Source organism: Pantherophis guttatus, chromosome 2 (genome assembly GCF_059756535.1).
Source record: "Pantherophis guttatus breed Tessera chromosome 2, ASM5975653v1, whole genome shotgun sequence".
NCBI classification, from domain to species: domain Eukaryota; kingdom Metazoa; phylum Chordata; class Lepidosauria; order Squamata; family Colubridae; genus Pantherophis; species Pantherophis guttatus.
In genome coordinates this window covers 156,534,128-156,558,605 of record NC_142064.1, presented here as the reverse complement: position 1 = coordinate 156,558,605, position 24,478 = coordinate 156,534,128, and the positions used below count along the sequence as shown (strand labels likewise).

General features: G+C 38.2%; 1 protein-coding gene across 1 annotated transcript in view; it reads left to right on the top strand.

Moving 5' to 3' along the window:
* The window catches only part of RNF213 (ring finger protein 213), a 123,318-nt gene that overhangs the window by 64,267 nt on the left and 34,573 nt on the right, over positions 1-24,478 (top strand). Inside the window, exons 28-41 of the mRNA XM_087887082.1 lie at positions 78-3,659; positions 5,287-5,423; positions 6,566-6,664; positions 6,974-7,092; positions 9,869-10,003; positions 10,121-10,203; positions 14,299-14,446; positions 15,247-15,382; positions 16,126-16,317; positions 16,859-16,998; positions 17,860-18,014; positions 18,257-18,475; positions 20,185-20,366; positions 21,258-21,378. Coding sequence (XP_087743208.1) covers positions 78-3,659; positions 5,287-5,423; positions 6,566-6,664; positions 6,974-7,092; positions 9,869-10,003; positions 10,121-10,203; positions 14,299-14,446; positions 15,247-15,382; positions 16,126-16,317; positions 16,859-16,998; positions 17,860-18,014; positions 18,257-18,475; positions 20,185-20,366; positions 21,258-21,378 — 5,448 coding nt within the window. The remainder of the gene's footprint in view (positions 1-77; positions 3,660-5,286; positions 5,424-6,565; positions 6,665-6,973; positions 7,093-9,868; positions 10,004-10,120; positions 10,204-14,298; positions 14,447-15,246; positions 15,383-16,125; positions 16,318-16,858; positions 16,999-17,859; positions 18,015-18,256; positions 18,476-20,184; positions 20,367-21,257; positions 21,379-24,478) is intronic.

Here is a 24,478-nt window from a genome sequence, read left to right as displayed (position 1 = left end):
GAGAATAAATTTAAAAAAAAAAACCCCTTTTGATTGTATTATAACTCCTTCCTTTTCTCCCTCTGGTTTATTTTCAGAAATTTCCAGGGTTGAACTACAGTTTCCTTGATGTATTCCCCCAAATAACTTGCAGATCTCCTAAAGAAGTACTAGGCAACAGTATTCAGGATAATTTATTTCATGACAGCAGTGATCCTGGAGTAGATCAAGGAATGTTCTGCAGTGAAGCTTTTCAGAGACCATTCCAGTATTTGAGAAGAGAAAACAGACGTGAAAATCTTGATGTGTTCCGGTATAGAAAAGGTTCGGTGGAAGGGACTCCAGGAGAATGCCTACAGCTATTCTTGATTTACTGTGGAGTGATTGATCCTTCTTGGTCTGAACTTAGAAACTTCGCTTGGTTTCTTAACCTTCAGCTGAGAAATTGTGAAACCTCTGTTTTCTGTAATGCTGATTTTGTCCAGGACACTTTGCAGGGCTTTAAAAATTTTGTGGTCAAATTTATGATTTTAATGGCAAAGGATTTTGCAACTCCTTCACTTAACATTTCTGATGAAAGCCCTGGAATGCAAGTTTTTGAAGGGGTTACTGAGGAAGCTCTTGCTCCATTTCTGCTCCGGAAAAAGTGGGAATCTGAACCCCATCCATACATATTCTTTAATGAGGACGGTATATCTATGACTTTCATTGGCTTTCATCTCCAGCACACTAACAATGGTAGCATTGATGCCATCAATCCTTTGAATGGCAATATTATCAAGAGAAATGTCATGACCGTTCAGTTGTACATGGGATTAGCTCTTCAGAGAGTTCCATTCAATATTAATTTTGATGCACTGACCAGAGCTCAGAAAATTGAGAAACTTTGCATGGTCTTGGGGATCCAGTGGCCAATCGATCCTGATGAAACTTACGAACTTACAACAGACAATATATTGAAAATGCTTGCCATTGAAATGAGATTTAGGTGTGGAATTCCTGTTGTCCTGATGGGAGAAACCGGCTGTGGAAAAACCAGGCTTATAAAATACCTGTGTGAACTGCGTAAGAGTGGTGCCGATGCTGATAATATGACGCTTGTCAAAGTTCATGGAGGTACCACAGCAGATGTGATCTATGCTAAAGTGAGGGAAGCTGAATTTAAGGCAAAATACAATAAATTGAATTATCAGTTTGACACAATTTTATTTTTTGATGAAGCCAACACCACAGACGCTGTCAGCAGCATCAAGGAAGTGTTATGTGACCACACAATAGAAGGACAGCCTTTACGTCCCAACTCAGGTCTACAGATCATAGCTGCATGCAATCCTTATCGCAAACACACACCAAAAATGATCCAGCGCTTGGAGTCAGCTGGACTGGGTTATCGTGTCAAAGCAGAGGACACCAGCGAAAAGCTTGGTTCCATCCCCCTTAGGCAGCTTGTTTACCGTGTCCATGCACTCCCACCAAGCATGATACCTCTGGTGTGGGATTTTGGGCAATTGAACAATATTACTGAAAAACTTTACATAGAACAGATTGTGCAAAAACTTGCCAAGTCGATCACAATGTCTGCTACCGAGATCCAAATGATTACTGAGGTGCTTTTTAAGTCGCAGACCTACATGAGACAGCGGAAAGACGAATGCAGCTTTATCAGCCTTAGAGATGTTGAGCGCTGTGTGGAAGTCTTCAAATGGTTTCACGACCACAGTGAACGTCTTATTGAACATCTGGAGAAGTCTCTGGAAAGTAATCCTCCTAAAAGTGAAATCCAGAAAGACAGAATAATGTGGTCTTTGATTCTTTCAGTTGGTGTTTGCTACCATGCTTCCCTGGAACAGAAAGAGACATACTGGAGTGTTATCTGCGAAATATTGCCAAAACCATATGATAATGAAAAAGTAGTTCTTGAAGAAATTAGCTTAATTCAGGATCTTTTTTTGAGCGGTGTGCCTCATAGGCAAAGAATAGCAAAAAACATGGCTCTGAAGGAAAATGTGTTCATGATGGTAATTTGCATTGAACTTAAAATCCCTTTGTTTCTTATTGGGAAGCCGGGCAGCTCAAAATCTCTTGCCAAGACCATCGTGGCTGATGCCATGCAGGGTCAAGCAGCATATTCTGACCTTTATAAGGAACTTAAGCAGATCCATTTGGTGTCTTTTCAGTGCAGCCCACATTCAACCCCTGAGGGGATCATAAATACATTCAAGCATTGTGCTCGTTTCCAGGAAGGAAAAAACCTCAGCGAATATGTCTCTGTGGTTGTATTAGATGAAATTGGATTGGCAGAAGACTCTCCCAAAATGCCTCTGAAGACCCTTCACCCTCTCTTAGAAGATGGATGCATTGATGATGATCCACTTCCTCACAAGAAGGTTGGCTTCGTTGGGATATCTAACTGGGCCCTAGATCCAGCTAAAATGAATCGAGGCATCTTTGTATCCCGTGGAGACCTGAATAAAAATGAACTCATAAAAAGCGCAAAAGGTATTTGCTCTTCAGAACTTTTTGTGCGACAGAAAGTTGAGCGTTTCTTTCCTATCTTTGCGAATGCATATGAAGAAATTTGCAAGAAACAAATTAAGGATTTTTTTGGATTGCGTGACTATTACAGTCTTGTAAAAATGTTATTTGCTTTGACCAAAAATTCTAAAAGCGTACCAGGTCCCCATGAAATAGCAGAGGTTGTTCTCCGAAATTTCAGTGGCAATGAAGGTGTTGAAGTCTTGGATACTTTTATGTCTAAGATTCCAGAAGGAGGAGATGAAAATTATAAGGATATCAGTACAATTGATTTAGTTGAGCAAAACATTCATAGCGATTACCAGGATGGTGAATGCCGATATCTGTTAGTATTAACAGAAAATTATGCAGCACTTCAGATTCTCCAACAGCGTTTCTTTCGAGATGCTCAACCAGAAATTATTTTTGGTTCCAGCTTTCCCAAAGATCAAGAATACACTCAGATTTGCAGAAACATAAACAGAGTCAAAATTTGCATGGAGACTGGGAAGATGGTGGTTCTTCTCAACCTACAAAACCTTTACGAGAGCCTCTATGATGCCCTCAATCAGTATTATGTCCAACTTGCTGGTCAAAAATACGTTGACTTGGGCTTGGGGACCCATAGAGTGAAATGCAGAGTGCATCCCAAATTTCGACTGATTGTCATTGAGGAGAAAAAGGTGGTGTACAAACAATTCCCCATTCCATTGATTAACCGGCTCGAAAAACACTATCTGGATATTAATACTGTACTGAACAAGTGGCAAAAGACCATTGTGGAAGACTTGAAGAAATGGGTGGATGACTTTGTAGCAGTTAAAACTGAGAAATATTTTAAGGGTCAACAAACATACAGACCTTCTGATGTTTTTATTGGCTACCATTCAGACTCTTGCGCTTCAGTTGTCCTGCAAGTGACAGAAAACCTGAAAGAGTCTCTTCCTCCTGCACAGCTAAGGCAGAAAGTGCAAGAGCAGTCTGAATTGGTCCTCTTGAACTGTGCCACCCCAGATTCTGTTGTCCGTCTCGGTGACGCTAAACTGAACTTTTTAAGAGATAAGTTGGCTAAGATATACTTTCAGCAACAGCAGCATACTTCCTTTGCCGAATTTTTGCACAGATGCCTTCGGTCAGACTCCAGAGGCCATATGGTTTTTATTGAGGTAAACTGCAATTAAATCTTTCTTCCTATTTCCTCCCCCTCCCCCCCGATACCTCTTTTTCTCATATTCATAAATATAGTGAATTCTGATATGTGGCAAGAGCTGCTTTTAAAGACAATTTTAAAATGTTCCAAATTAGAATACATTTCTATTATCCGTAAGAGTTAGGGCTGGTTACTTTATATTTTGTTTTGGGAATCATGGATAGAAACAGTTTTTAAGATTTAGGTCTATTTTGAGACACTTTTGGATGGATAAAAATAACATTAACATGGGGAAAAATAATAGTTTTTACCAAGTCCAGGCTGTTGAGATGATCATTAATATGATCATCTATACTTACAAAGCAAACTTTGTTGCTTAATAGGTTGTAGAAAACAGCTTGTTCTGATGTAATCACAGAACTATTCCAATAATATTAATGTAGAAAGCCTCAAACTTGTGTGCTTAAGTGAGGGGCTACTTATGACCTGGATTTAAACTTCCAATGGTCTTCCCCCTGCCCCCATACATGACAGAACTTTGGATGCTCGGAAACACGTTATTAAAACGTGGCCACATGTTTTAATAACATTACCAAAATCCGGCATTTTTCAGAAAAACAGTACCCATAGGAAATCATTGATTTGGTTAATGACTATTGCATTCACTTAACCACAGATTCTCTTAAAGACTGCCTCAAAAAGCGTCATAGAATTTGTTACGATTATCAATAGGAATAGGAATAGAATTAGAATTAGAATTAGAATAGAAGAGTTGAAAGGGACTTTAGAGGTTTTCTATTCTAACCCCCTCCTCAGGCAGGAAACCCTATACCATTTCAGACAAATAGTTGTCCAATCTCTTCTTAAAAATTTCCAGTGTTGGAGCATTCACAACTTCTGGAGGCAAGTTGTTCCACTGATTAATTGTTCTAACTGTCAGGAAATTTCTTTTTATCATGATGGGCAGGCTCCATTACAGTTGTAATTTTAGGACTACCTGTACCCAAAGCTTGCTATGGTTTCTTATTATTATTATTAGTGAATTGTTATTTTCAAGAAATTTTGATGTCTGCTGTGAGATTATGTGGTTTGGAGTTACCCTGAATACTAAAAGTTTTGAAATGAAAAATACATGCAGGAGATATTTATGATATGGAACAAAGGAACTTGCTGATAATAAAGAAAATGTTATTAATAAATAAAATTTCTAATCTAAAATGATTAGAAATTACCTGATCTTTTTGTAACCAGCTAATTGATAGCGTCAATTAGTTCCCTCCTGATTTTATGCCAAGTCCCAAAACCTATACGGGTAGCCATTGTTTAATGACTGCCTCATTTAATGGTCATTTGCATTATGATGGCAATGAAGAATATTCACGTTTATGATTTTCATAGGTGTGTAAAGCAAATGAAAGCTGAAATAAGTTCGTAAGCACAGTCAAGGTTTCACTTAGCAAGTGCTTAATGACTAAGTTGCTGTTCCAAATTGTGATTGCTAAACAAGAGTTACCTATATGTGTGGGGGAAAGGAAGGGAAAAATATTTCCACTTGGATAATAAAAAACAAGGGATTGCATGACCATCCTGTGGAAAACTTTGTTAATATTTGACAGAAAAACCTGCTGTCTTAACTGTTACAGATGACGACCTTCTCCAGACTCCTGACTGCAGTAGACACAGAGATTTTGGAGGCAGAATTGCAGCATAATTCAGACAGCCTGAAAGTTTTGTTCTTACAACAATTTGACACAGAGTACTCATTTTTGAAGGATATTCGGTGAGTTTTCCTCATCCACAATGGTTACAGAATAATGCAGATTTGTATGTTCCTTTATATTTCTTTTTTTTTTTTTTGAAGTGGCATAAAAGTGCTTGTAATGAAATAAACGATTAATGGAATAAATTTCATACGATATTATTTTTTTATTATTATTATTATTTGTTCAACTTGCATGCCACCTTTTTCCGAAGACTCAAGGCGGCTTACAATGCATTTAAAAACCATATATAAAAACATTAAAAATTAAGACATTAAAAACAATTAAAACCCATTCACACCATTCATGGCCGGATCTCGTCAGATCGCAACAGCGAGATCAACGGCCTCAGGCCTGCCGGAAAAGCCAGGTCTTCACCACTTTTCGGAAGGCCAATAGGGTGGGGATGGTCTGGATCTCTAGGAGGTAACTGGTTCCAGAGAGCTGGGGCAGCCACAGAGAAGGCCCTCCCACGCGGGCCTGCCAGCCGGCATTGTTTAGCTGACGGGACCCGGAGGAGACCAACTCTGTGGTAGAAGGCAGTCTCGAAGATAACCTGTCCCTGAGCCATGTAGGGCTTTAAAGGTAATAGCCAACTCCTTGAATTGTGACCGGAAACCAATAGGAAGCCAGTGCAGCTCGTGGAGAATTGGTGTAATGTGGATGTACCTAGGTGCACCCACGACAGCTCGTGCGGCTGAGTTCTGGACCAACTGTAGTCTCCGAACACCTTTCAAGGGTAACCCCATGTAGAATGCGTTGCAATAATCTAACCATGAGGTGACAAGGGCATGAGTGACTGAGGAGAGCCTCCTGATCCAAGTAGAGTCGCAATTGGTGCACCAGGCGAACCTGTGCAAAGGTCCCCCTAGCCACAGCTGACAGATGTTGCTCTAATCTTATCTGTGAGTCTAGGAGGACACCCAAATTGGGAGCCCGTTCTGAGAGGGACAATTTCTCTCCCCCAGATAGAGGAGTTTTGCAATTGAATTGAAAAACATAAATTGGAGGATCACAATGAAGTTATGTTACTGTTCAAAGTGCTGGGGTGTTTGGAGAGGTGACATTGTTTTAAATGGGAATGACCCATTCCCTGGATGGGAATGACCCTTTCTTTCTGCAACAAAGTAAAGCCCATTTAAACATTTCTGTATTTTCTCAGAAATTTTTTTGCTGTGAGGACAGATGGGAGTAAAATCCTCATTATTCAGACTGACTTTGAAAATGGATCTCTCAGTGCCCAGCTCATTGCCTCAGCCAGGTAAGTCGCATGTTAGATAGGACTATTAGATAAGCAATACCAATCATATAATAAATTAATAGTTGGTGTAATGTTTTCAACCATATTTATAAGCCATCCAAGTTCATAGATTTTTATATAGTCCGATAAATACTCCAGACCAATATTTTAATTTCTCAGAGAACCGTGTGGATCTAGGCATCATTTTAGTACCATATATCAAAATGAGGTGGGGGAATAAATTTATCTGTGCTGAAATAACAGGAGTTGTTGGGCAGGCGAATGCTTTAACTTCACAAAAGAGTGACATTTGTTTTTCTTCTCTTACAGGTATTCAGCTGTTAATGAAGTCAACAAAATACAGGAAAATCAAGCCAGGGTGTTTATAATTTTCATCACTAAGCTGTCACGAATTGAAGGAGGAAGTTGCTACATAGGATTTCACGGAGGTAGGTTGGCCTGTGTGCAAGAATACATAACGAGGCTGGAAGTCTGTTTAAAGGGGCTGCTATGGCATCAGGTTTGCTTCCTCTCACAAATGGTCCTAGCAATGCGATTTACAGATTACTGCAGTGTAGAAAGAGATGTGCTTCTAATACAAGGCTACAAATAAGATGAAACACGTATTATGTCATTTCTGTGCAAGGAAAACTTTGCAAATTCTCTTGTGTATCATTCATAAATACAGCTAATTTATTTTTCACATCTGTTAGAAAAATATTTTGAGCAGCTCTGTAAATGCATCAAGGTATGAAGCTTGTTTCATTTGTACATATTATTTATTTATTACATAGAGATTCTTGTGCTGCTTCTATTACTTATTACAGTACTGATTGTGTTCAGTGTCAAGGTAGCTCTGAAATAAAGCCAGGGTAATACCATATCATAAATCAGGATGGGACCCTCAGTTTATAGGTTGCATTTGGACCCCAAACCTCTTTTTGTGGTCCACAGTGCACCCTCTGAAGAGATCACAAAACTTTGGTGACAAAAATTGTTGAAAATCAGTGATGTGATTTCTTGCCGTATTTAGTTAGGAAATATGAAAACTATATGTTGTTAAATAGGTTTAATGCAGTTAATGTTACCCTTCCACTTCCGAGTCTCTTGAAGTACAAAGAAAAAGAAAAAACCCCTTTGCCATTATTGGACCACAGTCCAATAAAAAATTAAGGTATGGAGCAGGGGTGAAATGTAAAGTTTGTTACTACTGGTTCTGTGGGCGTGGCTTGGTGGTGGTGGGTAATGTGACGGTGGGCATAGCCAACTTTTTTTTTTTTAAACTTTTCAAAGCATTTTTTTAAATCACCTCTTTGGCCGAAGAGGTTGCAGAAAAAAATGCTTTGAAAAGCCTCTGCCAATGAGGCAACACAGCTGGGATTGGCAGAGGCTTTTCAAAGTATTTTTTTTACTATCTTCTTCAGCCGAAGAGGTTGCAGAAAAAGATGCTTTGAAAAGCCTCTGACGATCCCAGCTGAGCTGCGCGATCATCAGAGGCATTTATTTTACTTTTAAAAGCATTTTTTCGGCGGAAGAGGTTGTAGAAAAAATGCTTTTAAAAGTAAAAAAAAAGGCCTCTGATGATCGTGCGGCTCAGTTGGGCATGGTGGGGGGGGGGGGCACAGGGATTTTTGCTACCAGTTCTCCAAACCACCCACTGCCATCGCTACCGGATTGGGCGATCCGGTCCGAACCGGGTGCATTTCACCCCTGGTATGGAGCTCAGGTGGTATCCTATTCCCTTTTGGGATAAATGAGTTTATGCAAAATGCAAGAAACAAATAAAAGAAGGCTTAAAGGAAAACCAATTTAAATAAATTTTTAATGACCAAAGGGTCATCAAAAAACTCAAAGGAAATAATATACAAAAAAAGGGAAGTGTAAATACATATATACATACATATGTGTGTGTGTGTATATATACAGTATATACACACACACACACACACATCCATATCCATATATATGGCTATATTTACACCAAAAATTCACTCATATCTTTCTATTCTTAAGTCCATCACATCCTTAGGTTTTTTTGCCCTTTGTTCTTTATATTTATATTTATATTTATATTCTTTATATTTATATTCTGTTGTATTTTAAGATAAAGATCATACCTTAAGAAATATCAGGATTTTGTTGAAGTTAAATACTTTGACATGGGCAAATATTATTGGAATATTTCTATTTATTTATACACCCCCCTTTATTATTTTTACAAATAACTTAAGGCAGCGAACTTTTCCAACACACCTTCTTCCTATTTTGCCCACAACCAACAACCCTGTGAGGTGAGTTGAGCTGAGAGAGAGTGACTGGCCCAAAGTCACCCAACTGCCTTTCATGCCTAAAAGCAGGACGGTTTCACGGTTTCTCACTTTTTAGCCGCGTGTCTTAACCACTGGACCAAACTGACTCTCTGCATAAAGCATATCTTAATTTTGGAGAGTTCTTCTACTTCATACTGCTATAAATGCAAAATCTATTTTTCCAATTTTTTTTCTTAATAGAAATGCAACTGTATACAGGTAGTCCTCGACTTACAACCACAATTGAATCCAGAATTTATGTTGCTAAGTGAAAAATTTGTTAAGTGAGTTGTTAAGTATCTCCATTTTACAACTTTCCTTGCCACATTTGTTAAGTGAATGACTGCAGTTGTTAAATTAGTGACATGGTTGTTAAATGAATCTGGCTTCCCCATTGACTTTGCTTGTCAAAACATGGCAAAAATGATCACATGACTCCGGGACATTGCAACCATCATAAATACATGCCAGTTGCCAAGCATCCAAATGTAAATCACATGACCATGAGGATGCTGCAACAATTATAACTGAAAAATGGTCACAAGTTATTTTTTTCACTGCCACTGTAACTTCGAATGGTCACTAAATGAACTGTTGTAAGTCAAGGACTATCTGTAATAAAAATAGTATACCCCATGATTTGTTCAGAGGCTAACATATTTGTTGGTTTCCCATAATTTTGTCCTTGTCCCCCCACACCCCTTCCCTGAGACATATGATTGGCCAAACTGAAAGGAAGTATTTAACTTCAATTTTATGTACAATACCCACAAATTAATTTAATGAAGGCCCTTGCATGGTAAAAGATACATTATTGTATTATCCTACTCTTCCCTGTGTAGGTTAAGTGGTTTTCCTCAGAAACTATTAAGGGGAATGCAGGTAATAGCTGTGATACATCATCTGTTGTTTTTAGGGCTGTGGCAGTCTGTGCATATTGATGATTTAAGAACCTCCAAGGATATGATCTCTGATATAACATCCCTCAGAAACATCACCATCAGCCAGCTGTTTTCTGAAAATACGGGAGAGTCTGCAGAGAATCCTGAAAGTAAGAAGTTCAACTACATGTTTATGTAGTGCTTAATTCCAACAGTTTGTAGTCATTCCCATCATCATTTTTAGAGTCAGGCTGCATTCCTATATGAGATTTTCTTTATCATTGTAGTTGCAGGGACAGAAGAAGAAGAAGAAAAAATAGAAGAGGAGATGGAGGTGGAGGCATCACCAATATCCGAACCAGAAATATTTGTAAGTCTTAATATGCCTCACTAATCTGGCTTGATTGTTTCCCTTTGATCTCAGAGCAAATGATGTTCTTTGTAGCAACTTGCTTTTTTTGTTCAGTGCAATTGATTATAAAAATAATATAACACATCTTTCACATATTTGCATCTAGATATTTATGGTTAGCTATCTGTTCTAGCCTTGGGATGATCCACACATTGCCCTATTAGAGTAACCTGCGTAATCAGGGCCGGATTTAGATGAAAAGAGGCCCTAGGCTATTCCACTTATGAGGCCCTTTCACCAGTGGTGGGATTCAATTTTTTTAACAACAGGTTCTGTGGGCGTGGCTTAGTTGGGGGTGTGGCTTGGCAATCATGTGACTGGGTGGGCGTGGCTAGCTCATCATGTGACCAGGTGGGTGTGGCTATGTGCATAAACTTTTTTCAGAGGACTGAAAAAAGTCATTTCTGACTGGGCCTCGCACTTTTGACCGGTCCTCACACTTATGACCATCCTCACATTTATGCCCGTGCAGCTTTCTTAACAACCATGTCACTCATTTCACAACTGCTTCTCTTCACCATGGTGACAAGATAGGGGAAAAACGTAAAATGTGAGGACAGTCGTAAATTCGAGGACTGGTCAAAAGTGCGAGGACCAGTCAAAAATAACTTTTTCAGCCCTCTGAGTAGTCCATATGCACAAAAGGACTACCCAGAGGGCAGAAAAGAGTCATTTCTGACTGGGCCTCGCACTTTTGACCGGTCCTCACACTTATGACCATCCTCACGTTTATGCCCATGCAGCTTTCTTAACAACCATGTCACTCATTTCACAACTGGTTCTCTTCACCATGGTGACAAGATAGGGGAAAAACGTAAAATGTGAGGACAGTCGTAAATTCGAGGACTGGTCAAAAGTGCGAGGACCAGTCAAAAATAACTTTTTCAGCCCTCTGAGTAGTCCATATGCACAAAAGGACTACCCAGAGGGCAGAAAAGAGTCATTTCTGACTGGGCCTCGCACTTTTGACCGGTCCTCACACTTATGACCATCCTCACATTTATGCCCATGCAGCTTTCTTAACAACCAGTCACTCATTTCACAACTGCTTCTCTTCACCATGGTGACAAGATAGGGGAAAAACGTAAAATGTGAGGACAGTCGTAAGTTCGAGGCCTGGTCAAAAGTGCGAGGACCAGTCAGAAATAACTTTTTCAGCCCTCTGAGTAGTCCATATGCATAAAAGGATACAGCAATAGAGAGGGATGAAGGAAGGGAAGGGAAATTAGAGTAGGAGGGAAGGTAAGAGAGGGAGGAAGAGAGGAGGAGAAGGAGAAAGGAAGAGGAAGTAGGGAGGAGAAGAAGAGGGGGAGGAAGAGAAAGTAAGAAGGAAAGAAAAGAGACAGGTGGTAGGTTTGAGGAGAAAGATTGCTGTACAATAAAAAAGATGAAAGGGAAGAAAGCCAACCCCAAGCAAATATAAAGATATTAAATTATTGAATTGTTAAACTTTAAAGAATAAAAGAGAACAAATATGAATAAATAACAATAATTAGAAACACACATACAAACATACAATGTATTTTCTTTGAACAGAGTATTTGGCCGGTTCACAAATTTAAACAGTGTTTAGTCATTTCAATTAAATTTACAATTTCTATATTTCCTTTTTGCCATATTTATTCATCTATTTTTGTAAAAAACCAATATTACCCTTCATCCTCATCTCTAATCTTAATCAAATTCAATTTTTCCCTTCTATTCTATATTATACCCCTTCCCATTGTCATCTATTTTTATATCCATCCTCACATTGGTTAATTATGTAATATTAGTTGTTTAATATAAATTCAACATTTTAATATAAATCAATTAGTTATATAACTACCTTTTTTGTATATTAATCAATATGAACATGAATATTCCAATTATTTCCATGCAATCCAATTTCTTACAAATCCATTAATTATATTTACCAATAATAATAAACCAAATATTTCCCCATATATTCCTCCAAACCACAACTTAACCATTTCTGCTTTCAGAAATATACAATTAATAGTATCTCAATTATTACAATTCCCTAGTAGTTAAATAGAGCTTTTTTTCTTTTGTTTGCACCTACCTTTTTTGGTGAGGAAAAAGAAAAGAATTCTGCCTGCCTAATTTTCCAACCTTGCAGGAAGAGCAAAGCAGTTTCAGTTTCGTTTCTTTGCAAGGAAGCAGAAGAACCCTGAGCAAAACAGCCGAGACAAATCAGCTGAGAGCCGGGAGGCCAATTAGCCTCTGCTGAAGCTCCGGGGGCCAATAAAATTACAAAAAAAACAACGAACCCTTTGTTAAATTGCTGGCTCGCCCGCCCCTCGCCCACCACTATTTATTGGCAATAAATAGTGGTGCGGAGGGGCGGGGCAAGCCAGCAATTTAGCAAAGGGTTCGGCTGCACCACTGGCTATAAGGCGGCCCTTTGAAGCCCCGCGGCAAGAATTTGAAGGTTTTTTTCCCTCTAGCCATCGGAGGCAGCTGTGTAGGCCCCTCTTGATCTTGAGGCCCTAGGCTGAAGCCTAGTTAGCCTATAGGAAAATCCGGCCCTGTGCGTAATGATCCGATATAATTAGAGTAAGATTCCTATTTGTGATCACTCCATAGGGATCACTATTATCTACTGTTTCAGAAGATTATATAGCTGGGCAATAACATATGCCCTTTCAGTTATGCAAAGGTGTTCTTTCGTGCCTGTTTTCTCTAGAAATAGAAGTTTCTATACATGGCTGCCTCCCTCCCTAGTTCCTAGTGCTGCATTGTTTTTATTTTACTAAGATATTTATCCAGGCAGGATCTTTTTCTTTCTGGATACCTGGATGATTGTTTCTTCCTCTGCTCCCAGGGTGAATCCAGAAGTGGGCATCTTAGAGCACCAGAACCTTATCTAGCATTCAAACTCTGGGATTTCCTCCCCCTCCCCCCCGCCCCCCAAAATTGATGAAAGAAAGGCTGACATAATTCCCTCCTGTTGTATAGTGGAAAAGAAAAAAAATAGTGCTTTGTAAAACAATTGAAACAATTGGGGGTGTGATGAAATGCTGGTCTGACCATAAGATAATGCCCTGGACACCAAATGGCCCTGTTTCAAGCTTGGAATACCACCTTTCAACTTGAAAAGGCTGTTTTGCACTTAGAACTTTTCCATTGATAGACAGCACTGTTCTGAGAACCTATTTCAAATTTGGAAGTATTTCAGATTATTTTGCACTGCTAGTGAAAAAAAAAGTTTGACATGTAAGCCCTCGTAAAGTACAGCACAGTTCAAACAATTAAAAAAAAACACCAAAGAAAATTTCTAGAAAGCCTCTTCCATGGAAGGGAAACATAATGGTCCTGGACACTTGCATTATTATCTCATACTTTTCAAGTGTGACACACAACTGTCAAAAGGCTGACAACTCAGTTTAATCGGACGCTCATTCACATCTCAAGGGGTCTGATAGCCATAGAGCAGGGGTGTCAAACTCAAGGCCAGGGGCCAGATCCGACCCACGGGGTGCTTAGATCTGGCCTATGGGCCGCCCTGGAAACAGCAAAAGACCGGCCCATGGTGCCTGTGCCAGCAAAAATGGCATGCGGCCCTCCCAAGCTCCGTTTTTACTGGCAGAGGGTTGCAGGAGGCCATTTTTGTTGGCAGAGGGTTTCAGGAGGCCGTAGTAGCTGAAAACGGAGCTCACGAGGGCCATATGCAGCAATCCTGAGCTCGGTTTTCGCTGGCAGAGGGTTACAGGAGGCAGTTGCAGCCAAAAATTGAGCTCACAAGGACTGCAGGTGGCCCTCCTGAGCTCCTTTTTTGCTGGCAGAGAGTTGCAGGAGGCCATCACAGCCGAAAAGAGTTCAGGAGAGCTTTTCCGTTTTTCCTAGCAGAGTGCTTGGGCTGCCACAGGCGCCCCTGACAGGAGTGGCCACACCTACCCTGGCCATGTCCACCCCGGCCCCCTGAGGTCAAAGACAACCCTGATGTGGCCCTCAATGAAATAGAGTTTGACACCCCTGCCATAGAGGCAATTATTGTACATTGTTTCAGGATATACTAATAAGTTTTTTTTTTCTTCTGTGTCTGGAAAGTCTAAGGTTTTGGATATTACCATTCTTTTGAGGAGTTGTGTTCAAAGTGCTGTCGGCATGCTAAGAGACCCAAATGACAATGCCGGTCGTAGCGCTAAGAGAATTGAAATTCTTCTTAGTCTCCTGTCTGAGGAAGATACCCTGCAAGGTATATAATATACATAAGTCCAGAAGGCATATGGTCTTTTGTTAAAGTGAAATATATTTTAATACAAATTCCTCTTGCTATATTATATGAATGCTCAGGATACTGAATATACAATAAAAAGCTGAAATAAAGGATCAGTTTCTGTTTTATACTTTTTAGAATGTATTTGCTCTGTCGGTGATTGTGCTTGACTAGACCCCATAGAAAATCAAAAGAGACCTTGCCTTTTTCTTTGGAAGTGACAGGTGTGTGTGTGTGTGTTTGTGTGTGCATGCGTGCGTGTGTTTATGAAGCAGATTGTTGTCGTTAGCCTGAATCAATCCACTATAGGATGAGGCTCCTCATGGAAAATTATGGACCATAATCTACATCCCTATTGAAATGTGAATTGGTAGATTGAGCATTTTAATTTCCCAATGTAGGTTGAGAGAAAGAATACCTTTACCCTCACCATTAGTGGTAGTGAGATAAGTGGCATTGCTAATTAGTTAATACAAAACAGAAAAAGAATAAACTGATATTTCTCACAATGGGTGTGCAGAATGCAAATAATTCTTAAATAATCTCAAATTATTGAAGGTAATGCCCAAGGTTTGTAAATCATGTAGCTTTTCTTAGGGAAGCAAATATATGATTTTATCTAGATCATCAAGCAAAAGACCAGGAAATGTTAATTTTGATTCAAAATCTGAATTACCCATCAGTACCTTCTTTCATCTTCTTTGAAATATAATCCTAAAAAGTGGCTTTAAAAATTTTATACAAATAAAAATTAGGCTGTCCTCTTTCTCCCCCTCCAGGCAACTTCCTGAAGATTACAAAGAGCCGTCTTACTTACCTTTTGAAGAAACAGGAAGAGAATTCTTTCAGTATGAAAGAGTGGGTGCTCTGGGAGGCCTCAAACCTTACTGCCCTCCAGGAAGGAGGAACATTTAGGTATAGTATATAGCAGGGGTGTCAAACTCAATTTCATTGAGGGCCGCATCAGGGTTGTTTGACCTTGTGGGGCCGGAGTGGGTGTGGCCAGGGTGGGCATGGCCAGCTTGACGTCACTCATGTCAGGGGCGCCTGCGATGGCCAGAGTGCTAGAAAAAACAGGCTCCCAATCTCTGTTTTCGGCGGCGACAACATCCTGCAACTCTCTGCCAGCAAAAATGGAGCTTGGGAGAGCCATGTGCGGCCCTCTCAAGCTCTGTTTTCACTGGCAGACGCACTGCGGGCCAGTCCTTTGCTGTTTCCAGGGTGGCCCCGCGGGCCAGATCTAAGCACCCCGTAGGCCGGATCCGGCACCCGGGCCTTGAGTTTGATACTTCTGGTGTATAGATTAAGCATTACATTCAAGTACTAATCAAATACTCTTTGGAGCCACCTGTTGTTTCGTTTTTTTCTTTCAGAACTGGTTGCTCAGGTTGAAATACTGCCTTTAATCCAAATATGGCAGCTTCTGTGAGACTTAGTTTAATTGCAGTTTAATTAATTTAACTGATTAAAACTTCATTTATTGAAGATTTAATCTTTTTTTAATAATACAATATGCATCTGGGGTTTTAAAACTTTATCTTTAATGTACTAGGAATTCAAACAAATCAGGTGAAATGGGGAAAAAAAGACACTTGAGTCTAGTTTCTTTAGAATGTGAAATGCCATGTTATGTGCTTTTCCTCTCTTGTTTTATATAGACGCACGCTGTGGAAACGGATCCAGAGTATGGTGACCCCACTTCTGGCCTACATAGTATCTATTTTGGACAGAGATTATAATCTGGATTTGCTGGTCAAACCAAGAACAGAAGATTGTGTGAAAGGCTTGTGGTTATTCATCTTCAATGAACTAAACCTTCTAAACATCCCTTATGTCACGGGTCAGAGCAGGTAAGCTGTGGGAAGAAGGTAGGGACGAGGTTAAGAAACATTTATTGATCACAGAAAGAAGTAAATTGAATTTGAAGTAAATATGAAAGAATAATGTAGTATATATGTCACATGTGAAATTCTGGTTTAGCTGTTCATTTTTCAGTGAGCATGGCTTATTAAAAAAATGGTTCATGAAAAGTTTATCCCAGTTACCACCACTATTGAACATAGCTAAAAGATGGGGTGGGTGGGTGGGTAATCTCTCCAATCACCAACATTTTGATGAAAGAGCAAGGTAAACAAAGAGAGTTTCAGTAGAACAAATTGAATGCTATGGTATTTCCTTCATTCAATATATAGGAAATGTTGTGTATTAAATACATCCACCATATAATCATCAATCCATTCAGTATTGGTTTTTAAACTGATCACATTTTTATGTGTACTAAATTAAAATATAACTTATCATATCTTGCTTGACTTTTTTTTTTTACATCAATACATTCAAAATATATTGAAAAAGCATCTGTTCATGTGAAATTTACTTTATCTTCCTTAGCTCTCAAACAAAACCAATTCAGGTGCAGAATGACATGGAATTGTCTACAGAGCCTGGCAATAAAATGCCTTTCAGCTGGAAGATAAAGGATTATTTGGAAGATCTTCGGGTTCAAGCACAACATGTCACTAAAAATGAAGGTGAGAATATCAGGAGGAAGTTAAAAAGAGGTGCCTTTGTTTGAAAAACTTGGGCAAATTTGGCTCAAATTAGCACCTATCATTTGTTTTTGTTTTCTTTAACTTTTTATTAGTTTATCAAAGTATAAAATATAAAGCAAAAACCATAGAAAAGTAAGAAGAGAGGGAGGGAAAAAGAGGGGATATAGTGTAACAGGAGGAAAAAAAAGAGAAAAAGGCACCGAATTCCTACTCTTTTTAGCACAGTCGAAGGTAACAACATTACAACCACAACTTCTGACTTTTACACAACAGTATGTACAAGCCAATTCTATAATAATAAGCCTGTCTAGTTTACAAAAACAGAATCAAAGTTCCTTTTTTTCCCCTGTTACAAATACAAAATCTAGAAGCTATTTCAAAATAGAGACAAAATTAAATATAATCTCTTATTTGGATAAAAGAATCAGTTTAACCATCTCAGATTCTCTTTGCTGTGGAGCAGCACCCATATTTTCAAATCTAATCCACAATACTTTTCAAATTTTGGCATATTGTTCAGCATTACTTAAAGAACTGGCAGACATGCGTATATATAGATACTCATGTTATACATACAAAAGTAACTTAAAGCTTTCTATCAGTACAAATATCTTTTTTTTAAAAAAAAATCCATCCTAATTAAATAGCAGCTATCATCTGTAAACTGCTCAAAGTCACGTAAGTGTGATCGGCAGAATAAAAATTTGATAAATTAAGTAAAACACAAAATCAAGAAAATTGTATTTTTCATACTGAATTTGTTTTATGTGTTAAAGAGGACTGGTTGACTTTATTTCTGGAGGAGATGCAAAACCATTTAAATCCCATTTTGTTTTCCAGCCCATGGAGAGAAGTTTCTAGACATCTTTCAGCAGACACCACTGGGGCAACACATTGCTTGCTACTCAGAGGAAGAGAAGGCCGTCTTTTTTCATTATTATGTCAGAGACTTTATTCTCCTGGCAATGGGTGTGACTTCAGAGAGGGAACTAAATGTGCGTATTTCAATCCTAAGTGGCTAGATTTGGGAGTCAAAAGCTTTTTTTGATGATCCCCCTCCCAAAAAAACTGTATACTGTAATATGTGTCAGTCAGTGGGTAGACTTGGCACTTAATTACTGCTTTATGACATGCAGATAAATGTTTCCCATGTATTGGAAAGTCTACGTACATCCTTATGACTCATCAGGAGATTGTGAAGAGAATTGCCTTCAAATATGCTGCTGTATATTTTCAGATGCTGCAAGTGGCCCTCTTGTCCTGTGTGGAAGAAATGAAGGCCACCTCTTCCAGTGCAGAAGCAAGAGTGCCCTCCCTTCCTTGGGTCCACCTTGCTTATCATCAGTTTAGGAGTCGTCTGCAGAACTTTTCCCGCATTCTTGCTGTGTACCCTGATGTGCTTCATACCCTTGAACAAAGAGAAAACAAAGGAAGCTGCATGTTGCAAAGCCAAATGGTAGGTGTAACATTTAACTTTAATAGGAAAACATGACACCTGGGGTTAGGGGGAACTGGGATTCTTTCTATATTCTTAGTCAGGAGAAATTAATCTGTCTGCAAAGCAGGAGTTCCAGGCATGTCTTCAAAATGCTTTTTACCGGCTATGCTCCTGATGTTTGTATTTCCTTTGTAATGAGAATACATGGAGGATCTCCCAAGCAAGGTCAAATAATAGCAATAGTAATAACACTTAAACTTATATACCGCTTCACAGTGCTTTGCAGCCTTCTCTAAGTGGTTTACAGAGTCAGCCTATTGCCCCCAACAATCTGGGTCCTCATTTTACCGACCTCAGAAGGATGGAAAGCTGAGTCAACCTTTAGCCTGGTGAGATTTGAACTGCCAAATTGCAGACAGCCAGCAGTCAGCAGAAATAGCCTGCAGTGCTGCATTCTAATCACTGTGCCACCACATCTCTTAATAGAATTGCTTTTTCCTTCCCCTATGCCTAAAGAGAAAAGATTTTTTCAGTGTATGCTAAGTGCCATAACATATGCCGGTAAAATGTAGACACTAACCTCACAATTGATATAAAAGCTATGAGTGGCGCAAAGAGCCATGGAAAGGTACATGCTCGGCATTATAAGACAGGATTATAATGCTCAGCATTATAAAACTGCACATGGATTAGTGAATGAAAGAAAGTATATCATCAAGAGAGTAAAAGAATTGAAGTGGAAATGGGCTGGTCACATAGCAAGAAGAACCGATGGCAGGTAGACCAAGGCAGTCATAGAATGGATCCCACTTGATAAAAAGTGTCGCCAAAAGAGACCTAAAACATGGTCTCTTGATGGATTGATGACATCAGCAAGTATAGCAGGCCTAAATGGCAAAAGAAAGCTCAAGACCGTATTAGTTGGAAACATGCGGAAGAGGCCTTCATCCTGCAGTGGATAAACAATGACTAAAATGATGATGATGATATAAATATAGATATAATATTTACTCTCCCATAATAAAATGGAAATTTAAATATGACGTAGGTAATTAATTTCAATATATCATGATAAAATTACAAAGGTTTTCCATTAAACAAATAAAGTAGGCTGAAAATCAGAAGTGTAAAGTTGAAATGAAAAGAAAAATAGGGATTTTAAAAGGAAGACGGCAGAAATGTAAGTCAAAATCGAAATCAAAAGGATGTAAAACGGGCCTAATGATATTACAGAAGGGAACCTCAGGTGGTCCTCATTTAGTGACTGCTGTTGGGACTGGCAACTTAGTTATTAAGCAAGGTACTTGCAAAACTTTAAATCGTGACTGTGATTATGATCTTACTCCGGCTTTCCTTTGCTTTACAGACCTGCAAAGATTGTGAATGGCAAGGAGTGATAATAAAATTAGTTTTCCGTAATCATCATGACTGTGAACAGTTGCTAAACAAGGCAGTTGCTAAATGAGAACTCCTTGTATTTATTTAGGGAACTATTTATGTATTTGATTTTTATGCCACCATACTAGTCAGATTATTTAACAAAGTACAAACCATAAACTCAAGGCACAATGATGGAGTGAGGGCATCAAAATCCAAGTTGTTTTTTTTATTCTACTTTACCAAAGGATGCCTAGATTCAATAATGTAATTCTCAGTGAAGGATGAAGTGTTATGTTCTTACATCACACGTGTGTGGTAAGAAGCTTCTTTATGTATGTTTGCCATAGGTGCTAGATGTGTTCGCTGCGCTGGCCTGTACTGAAATGTTATCTGCGGCAGTCCTGAAGCAGAAAACTCGCTCATGGCTCCAGCAGGTGAAAGACCTTCAAATGCCCATTGAACTTGTGTGCACAGCAAACTGTAGCCAAGGCAGTGGAAACCAATGCAGCCAAATGCTCCAAGAGGTCAAGTAAGTAAAAAGTTCAGCATTGTAGAAATGTTAATTTGGGTCTACTTTCTGTTGTAGTAAAGATCATTTTATGGTTGCTTTTTTCTATTGTCAATATGTTGCTGGCTTTTTTTCCGGCCAACTTCATAAGTTGACTTCTTATGGTAATTGGCATGCTCAAAATATCTTTAGTTCCTGTGGTCTAAATCCTAACATAGGTTGGATCAGATTATGCAAAGTGGCCAAGCATGTTGAGGGTTACATGGAATGCTATGTTTAACAGATGTGGGGTTTTTTGAAGCTAGATTGATTCAAGACAGTGGTGGGTTTCAAAATTTTTTACTACCAGTTCTGTGGGTGTGGCTTGGTGGGCGTGGCAGGGGAAGGATATTGTAAAAACTCCATTCCCACCCCACTCCAGGGGAAGGTTACTGCAAAATACACATTTCCTTCTGATCAGCTGGGACTTGGGAGGCAGAGAATAGATGGGGGTGGGGCCAGTCAGAGGTGGTATTTACCAGTTCTCCGAACTACTCAAAATTTCTGCTACCAGTTCTCCAGAACGGGTCAGAACCTGCTGAAACCCACCTCTGGTTCAAGAGAACCAATGTGTACTTTAAGCTGTCTTTTTGGCAAGAGACTTCTGCAGAACATTTGTTCCTCTATCCTGCTGCACTTGATTCTATCTTAACCCCAGTTTCAAGATGACCTGGGTCAATTGTTAATTCCCAAATTAACCCTTCTTTTCTACTTGCAGTGGTGTTTTCAAGTGAGTTCATAGGTTTATCTGCTTTCGTAAAAGGCAGTGCTGATCTTTTTGTTATACAGAGTCCATTGTTTTTCAGTTTAGCTTTTGGATAGTATGCTTTTTTTTTTCTTTTTAATAAATTAGGCTTTTTTTTTTTTCAATAGGAGCCAATGGAATAGAATTTTCTCAATGTCCCTCTTTGTGGAACATGTGCTGCTTGGAGCAGAAATGCTGATTCCAGAACTGAAGGACCTGGTGAAGAAGTATATCATGCAACTTAAAAATGTAAGAATGGTGGTCTCATCTGATTGGAAATATCACTTTAAGCATTCATTTATTTATGTGGTTTTCAACAATATAAGCACTCCTTATTAATTAAAAAATAATTTTCTGACCAATCATGGATTTATGACCAAATTTCTTATGTTTGGCAACAAAAGCCTTCATGTGAAACTGATTAAGGTCTGGTCAGTTTCAGGCAGCAGAGTCACCTGATAGAAGGGTCCCAATCAACTTAATTAAGACCTGGGCTTGTTAACTTGTGGTTAGAACTTTTTAGGGAAAACTTTGGAGAAAAACAACTCAGCAAGAGATACCTTGTTTAGGTAACCTCTGCGCTGCGAGGGAGCAAAGTAAGAGAAAATGAACAAAATAATGGGTCAGGCACAGGATACTGTATGAAAGAACTTTATCTAAAAAAGATGACAGCAACCTGTGCTCTTTACGGTGTCTTTCCCATTTTTTTCTTTCATATGTTCTCTTAGTGACCATTTTGTTTTCAACTTAAGGGCTGAACTGTGGTTGCTAAATGAGGAAAGGGTGTATAGACTTCACTATTTAAATGTTTAGGTCACGGGTGTCAAACTCGATTACGTCACGTGACATATCGTGATGTATCATGACAATTTTTTGCCTTTGCGGAGCCAGGGTGAGCATGGCCTGAGCATGACACATCCAGTCCGCAGGCCACAGTTTGACACCCCTGGTTTAGATTAATTCTGTATGTCAACTTTAGAAGCTCTTTGTTCAATTATAGGGAATAGAAGCTATACTTGATGTCCCCTCCTCCCTTTTTTTGGGGGGGGGGTGAGTTGTTTCTTCCATTTTCTCTTCTTCTTGCAATCCTTATTTGCTGAGTTTACTTCCATAAGGTGCGTATTTCCAACTGGGATGACTTCATTATGTATTTCATTTCACTCTGTCATATAGTAGTTATGTCTCATTTATAATTTCAGAGTTAAATATATTCTGATCAGGGTATCTATGGTTCATACTAAGGAATGTGCCATTTGTTTTGGAGGAAAAAATAAGTGGGGTTTTGGGATTGATTCATACAGTGGAATTTTGAGAGCTACATGAGTTTGGCCCATCATAAAACACCCATTTATGAAATGGCAAACTGGTGAGGTCATTCCTCACCACACCTGCTTAAATTTCCAGGATATTCTCTATCACCTCTGCATGTTCAAACAAGCATCAGAGTGTTACCATCCAATATTTTGTTTTCTCAGAACACCTTTGAAGTCTCCTTAGAAATAAAGATGAGTACTGATGCTTTACAGTGTATGTTCGCTTTTTATTAACTTTTAAAATTAAAACAATACTTTATTATTTTTATAAAAATATTTACATAAGCAGCAGACAAATATAAAGTAAAACTAAAAAAAAGAGGGAAAAGAAAAAGTACAAAGAGAAAAACAGAATTTTTTTTAAAGAAATAATCAGAAAAAAAGTGACTTCTGGCCTTCTTTTCAACATTAGAAACGCTCATTATTCCTCTTGTCTCTTTGATATTGCAAAGATCCCTTCAGTTCTTATTTAATCTTTTTCAGTCATCATATCCATAAATCATTAGTTTGGTCTTTTCCCATTTTCAGCAAAAAGTCCACAAAAGTTTTCTAGTCTTTTATAAATTGGTCAGTTTTGCCATTTCTGACAATTCTGCCCTCTTCTCAATCTATTCCAATCTATTGTGGGTGTTTTGATATTCCTCCACCATGGATGATACCGTAATCTTGCTGCAGTTTCCATATATAAAATCACCCATAGGTCTTTTCTAATTGTCTATCAATAAATCCAGGTAAAAAGAGATATGTTTTTTCAGTATTAATCTTTAAAATTCAATCATTGTATGTATTTATATCCAAAGTTTTCTAGCTTTTTCACAAATCCAGAAGGCATAGTAAAAATTATATTTTTCACATTCCCAATATTGGTTTGACGTGACTTCGTACTGCTTTTGATAATTTCTCTGGTGCCATATAGCAATGATACATCATTTTATACAAATTTTCTCTTAAATTTTAACACAATTTTAACACACACCTGCATTCTCTCCCATTTATCCATCTCTATATAGTCCCTTAACTTGTTCCTCTTCTATTTCATATTTTAACATAAGTTTTTACGTTTGCAGTCATATGTTCATCATTTATGCATAACTCATTTTCAAATTTCAAGTTGTTCAATACTAGCTAGCTTTTATCTATGTTAAATGGTTCTCTTGTGCATATTATAATAACATATATAAAACAATTGTTTATGTCCCTCTGTAGTCAATTGTTCTCCTGATTTTATCTTGAATTCTCCAAGTTCCTATATATTAATAGATTTTGATACTTATCCATTTCTTCTGTTTTGTAAAATGTTTCCTGTGCTGAGTCAAATAAAGTTTTTTTCAGGCACAACCTGGGCTGATATTCATTCCATATTTTTAATATGGCATTTTTCACATAATGATTTTTATAATTTACATTTACTTTACCTTAAAGTAAAAGCATAAAAGCCATGCCAATCGAACCTCTGTTACTTTATGTTATGTTACTCTAATTCTAACATTCTTTTATTTTTCAACCATACCCACTTTTTCATCAAAACCAAACAGCAGGCTGCAAAATTTAAAATCAATAATCATAATCCTCATCTTTCTGTTGGATCTTGAAGAATTTTATATTTAACCCTTTGGTTTATTTTATTCTGCCATGTAAATCTAGATGCATCTTTTTTTATCAATGCTTAAGAGGTAAATCATTTTTCAGAACAGATATTGTTAGAAATAGAAGCATCATTCTAGATAATAGTACATTTATCTTTACCTCAAAACTTCTTCCAAGCAATGATAATTTTAACTTTTCTCATTTTTAACAAGACTTTCTTAATTTCAATCCACATCTTAACATAATTATTTTTGAAATAATGTACAATTCACAAGTCATTTTAATATGCAGGTATTTTGCATTTTTCTTAATTTGAAAATGGTTTTTGCAGTTAGTTCTTTTTGATCTTCCATCCTCGTGTTTTTTCCTCCTTATTAATTTAAAATTAAAGCAGTATTTTTAAAGGTTTAAGCATTTTAAATATTTTTTTAAATGGTAAATGAGAGGAC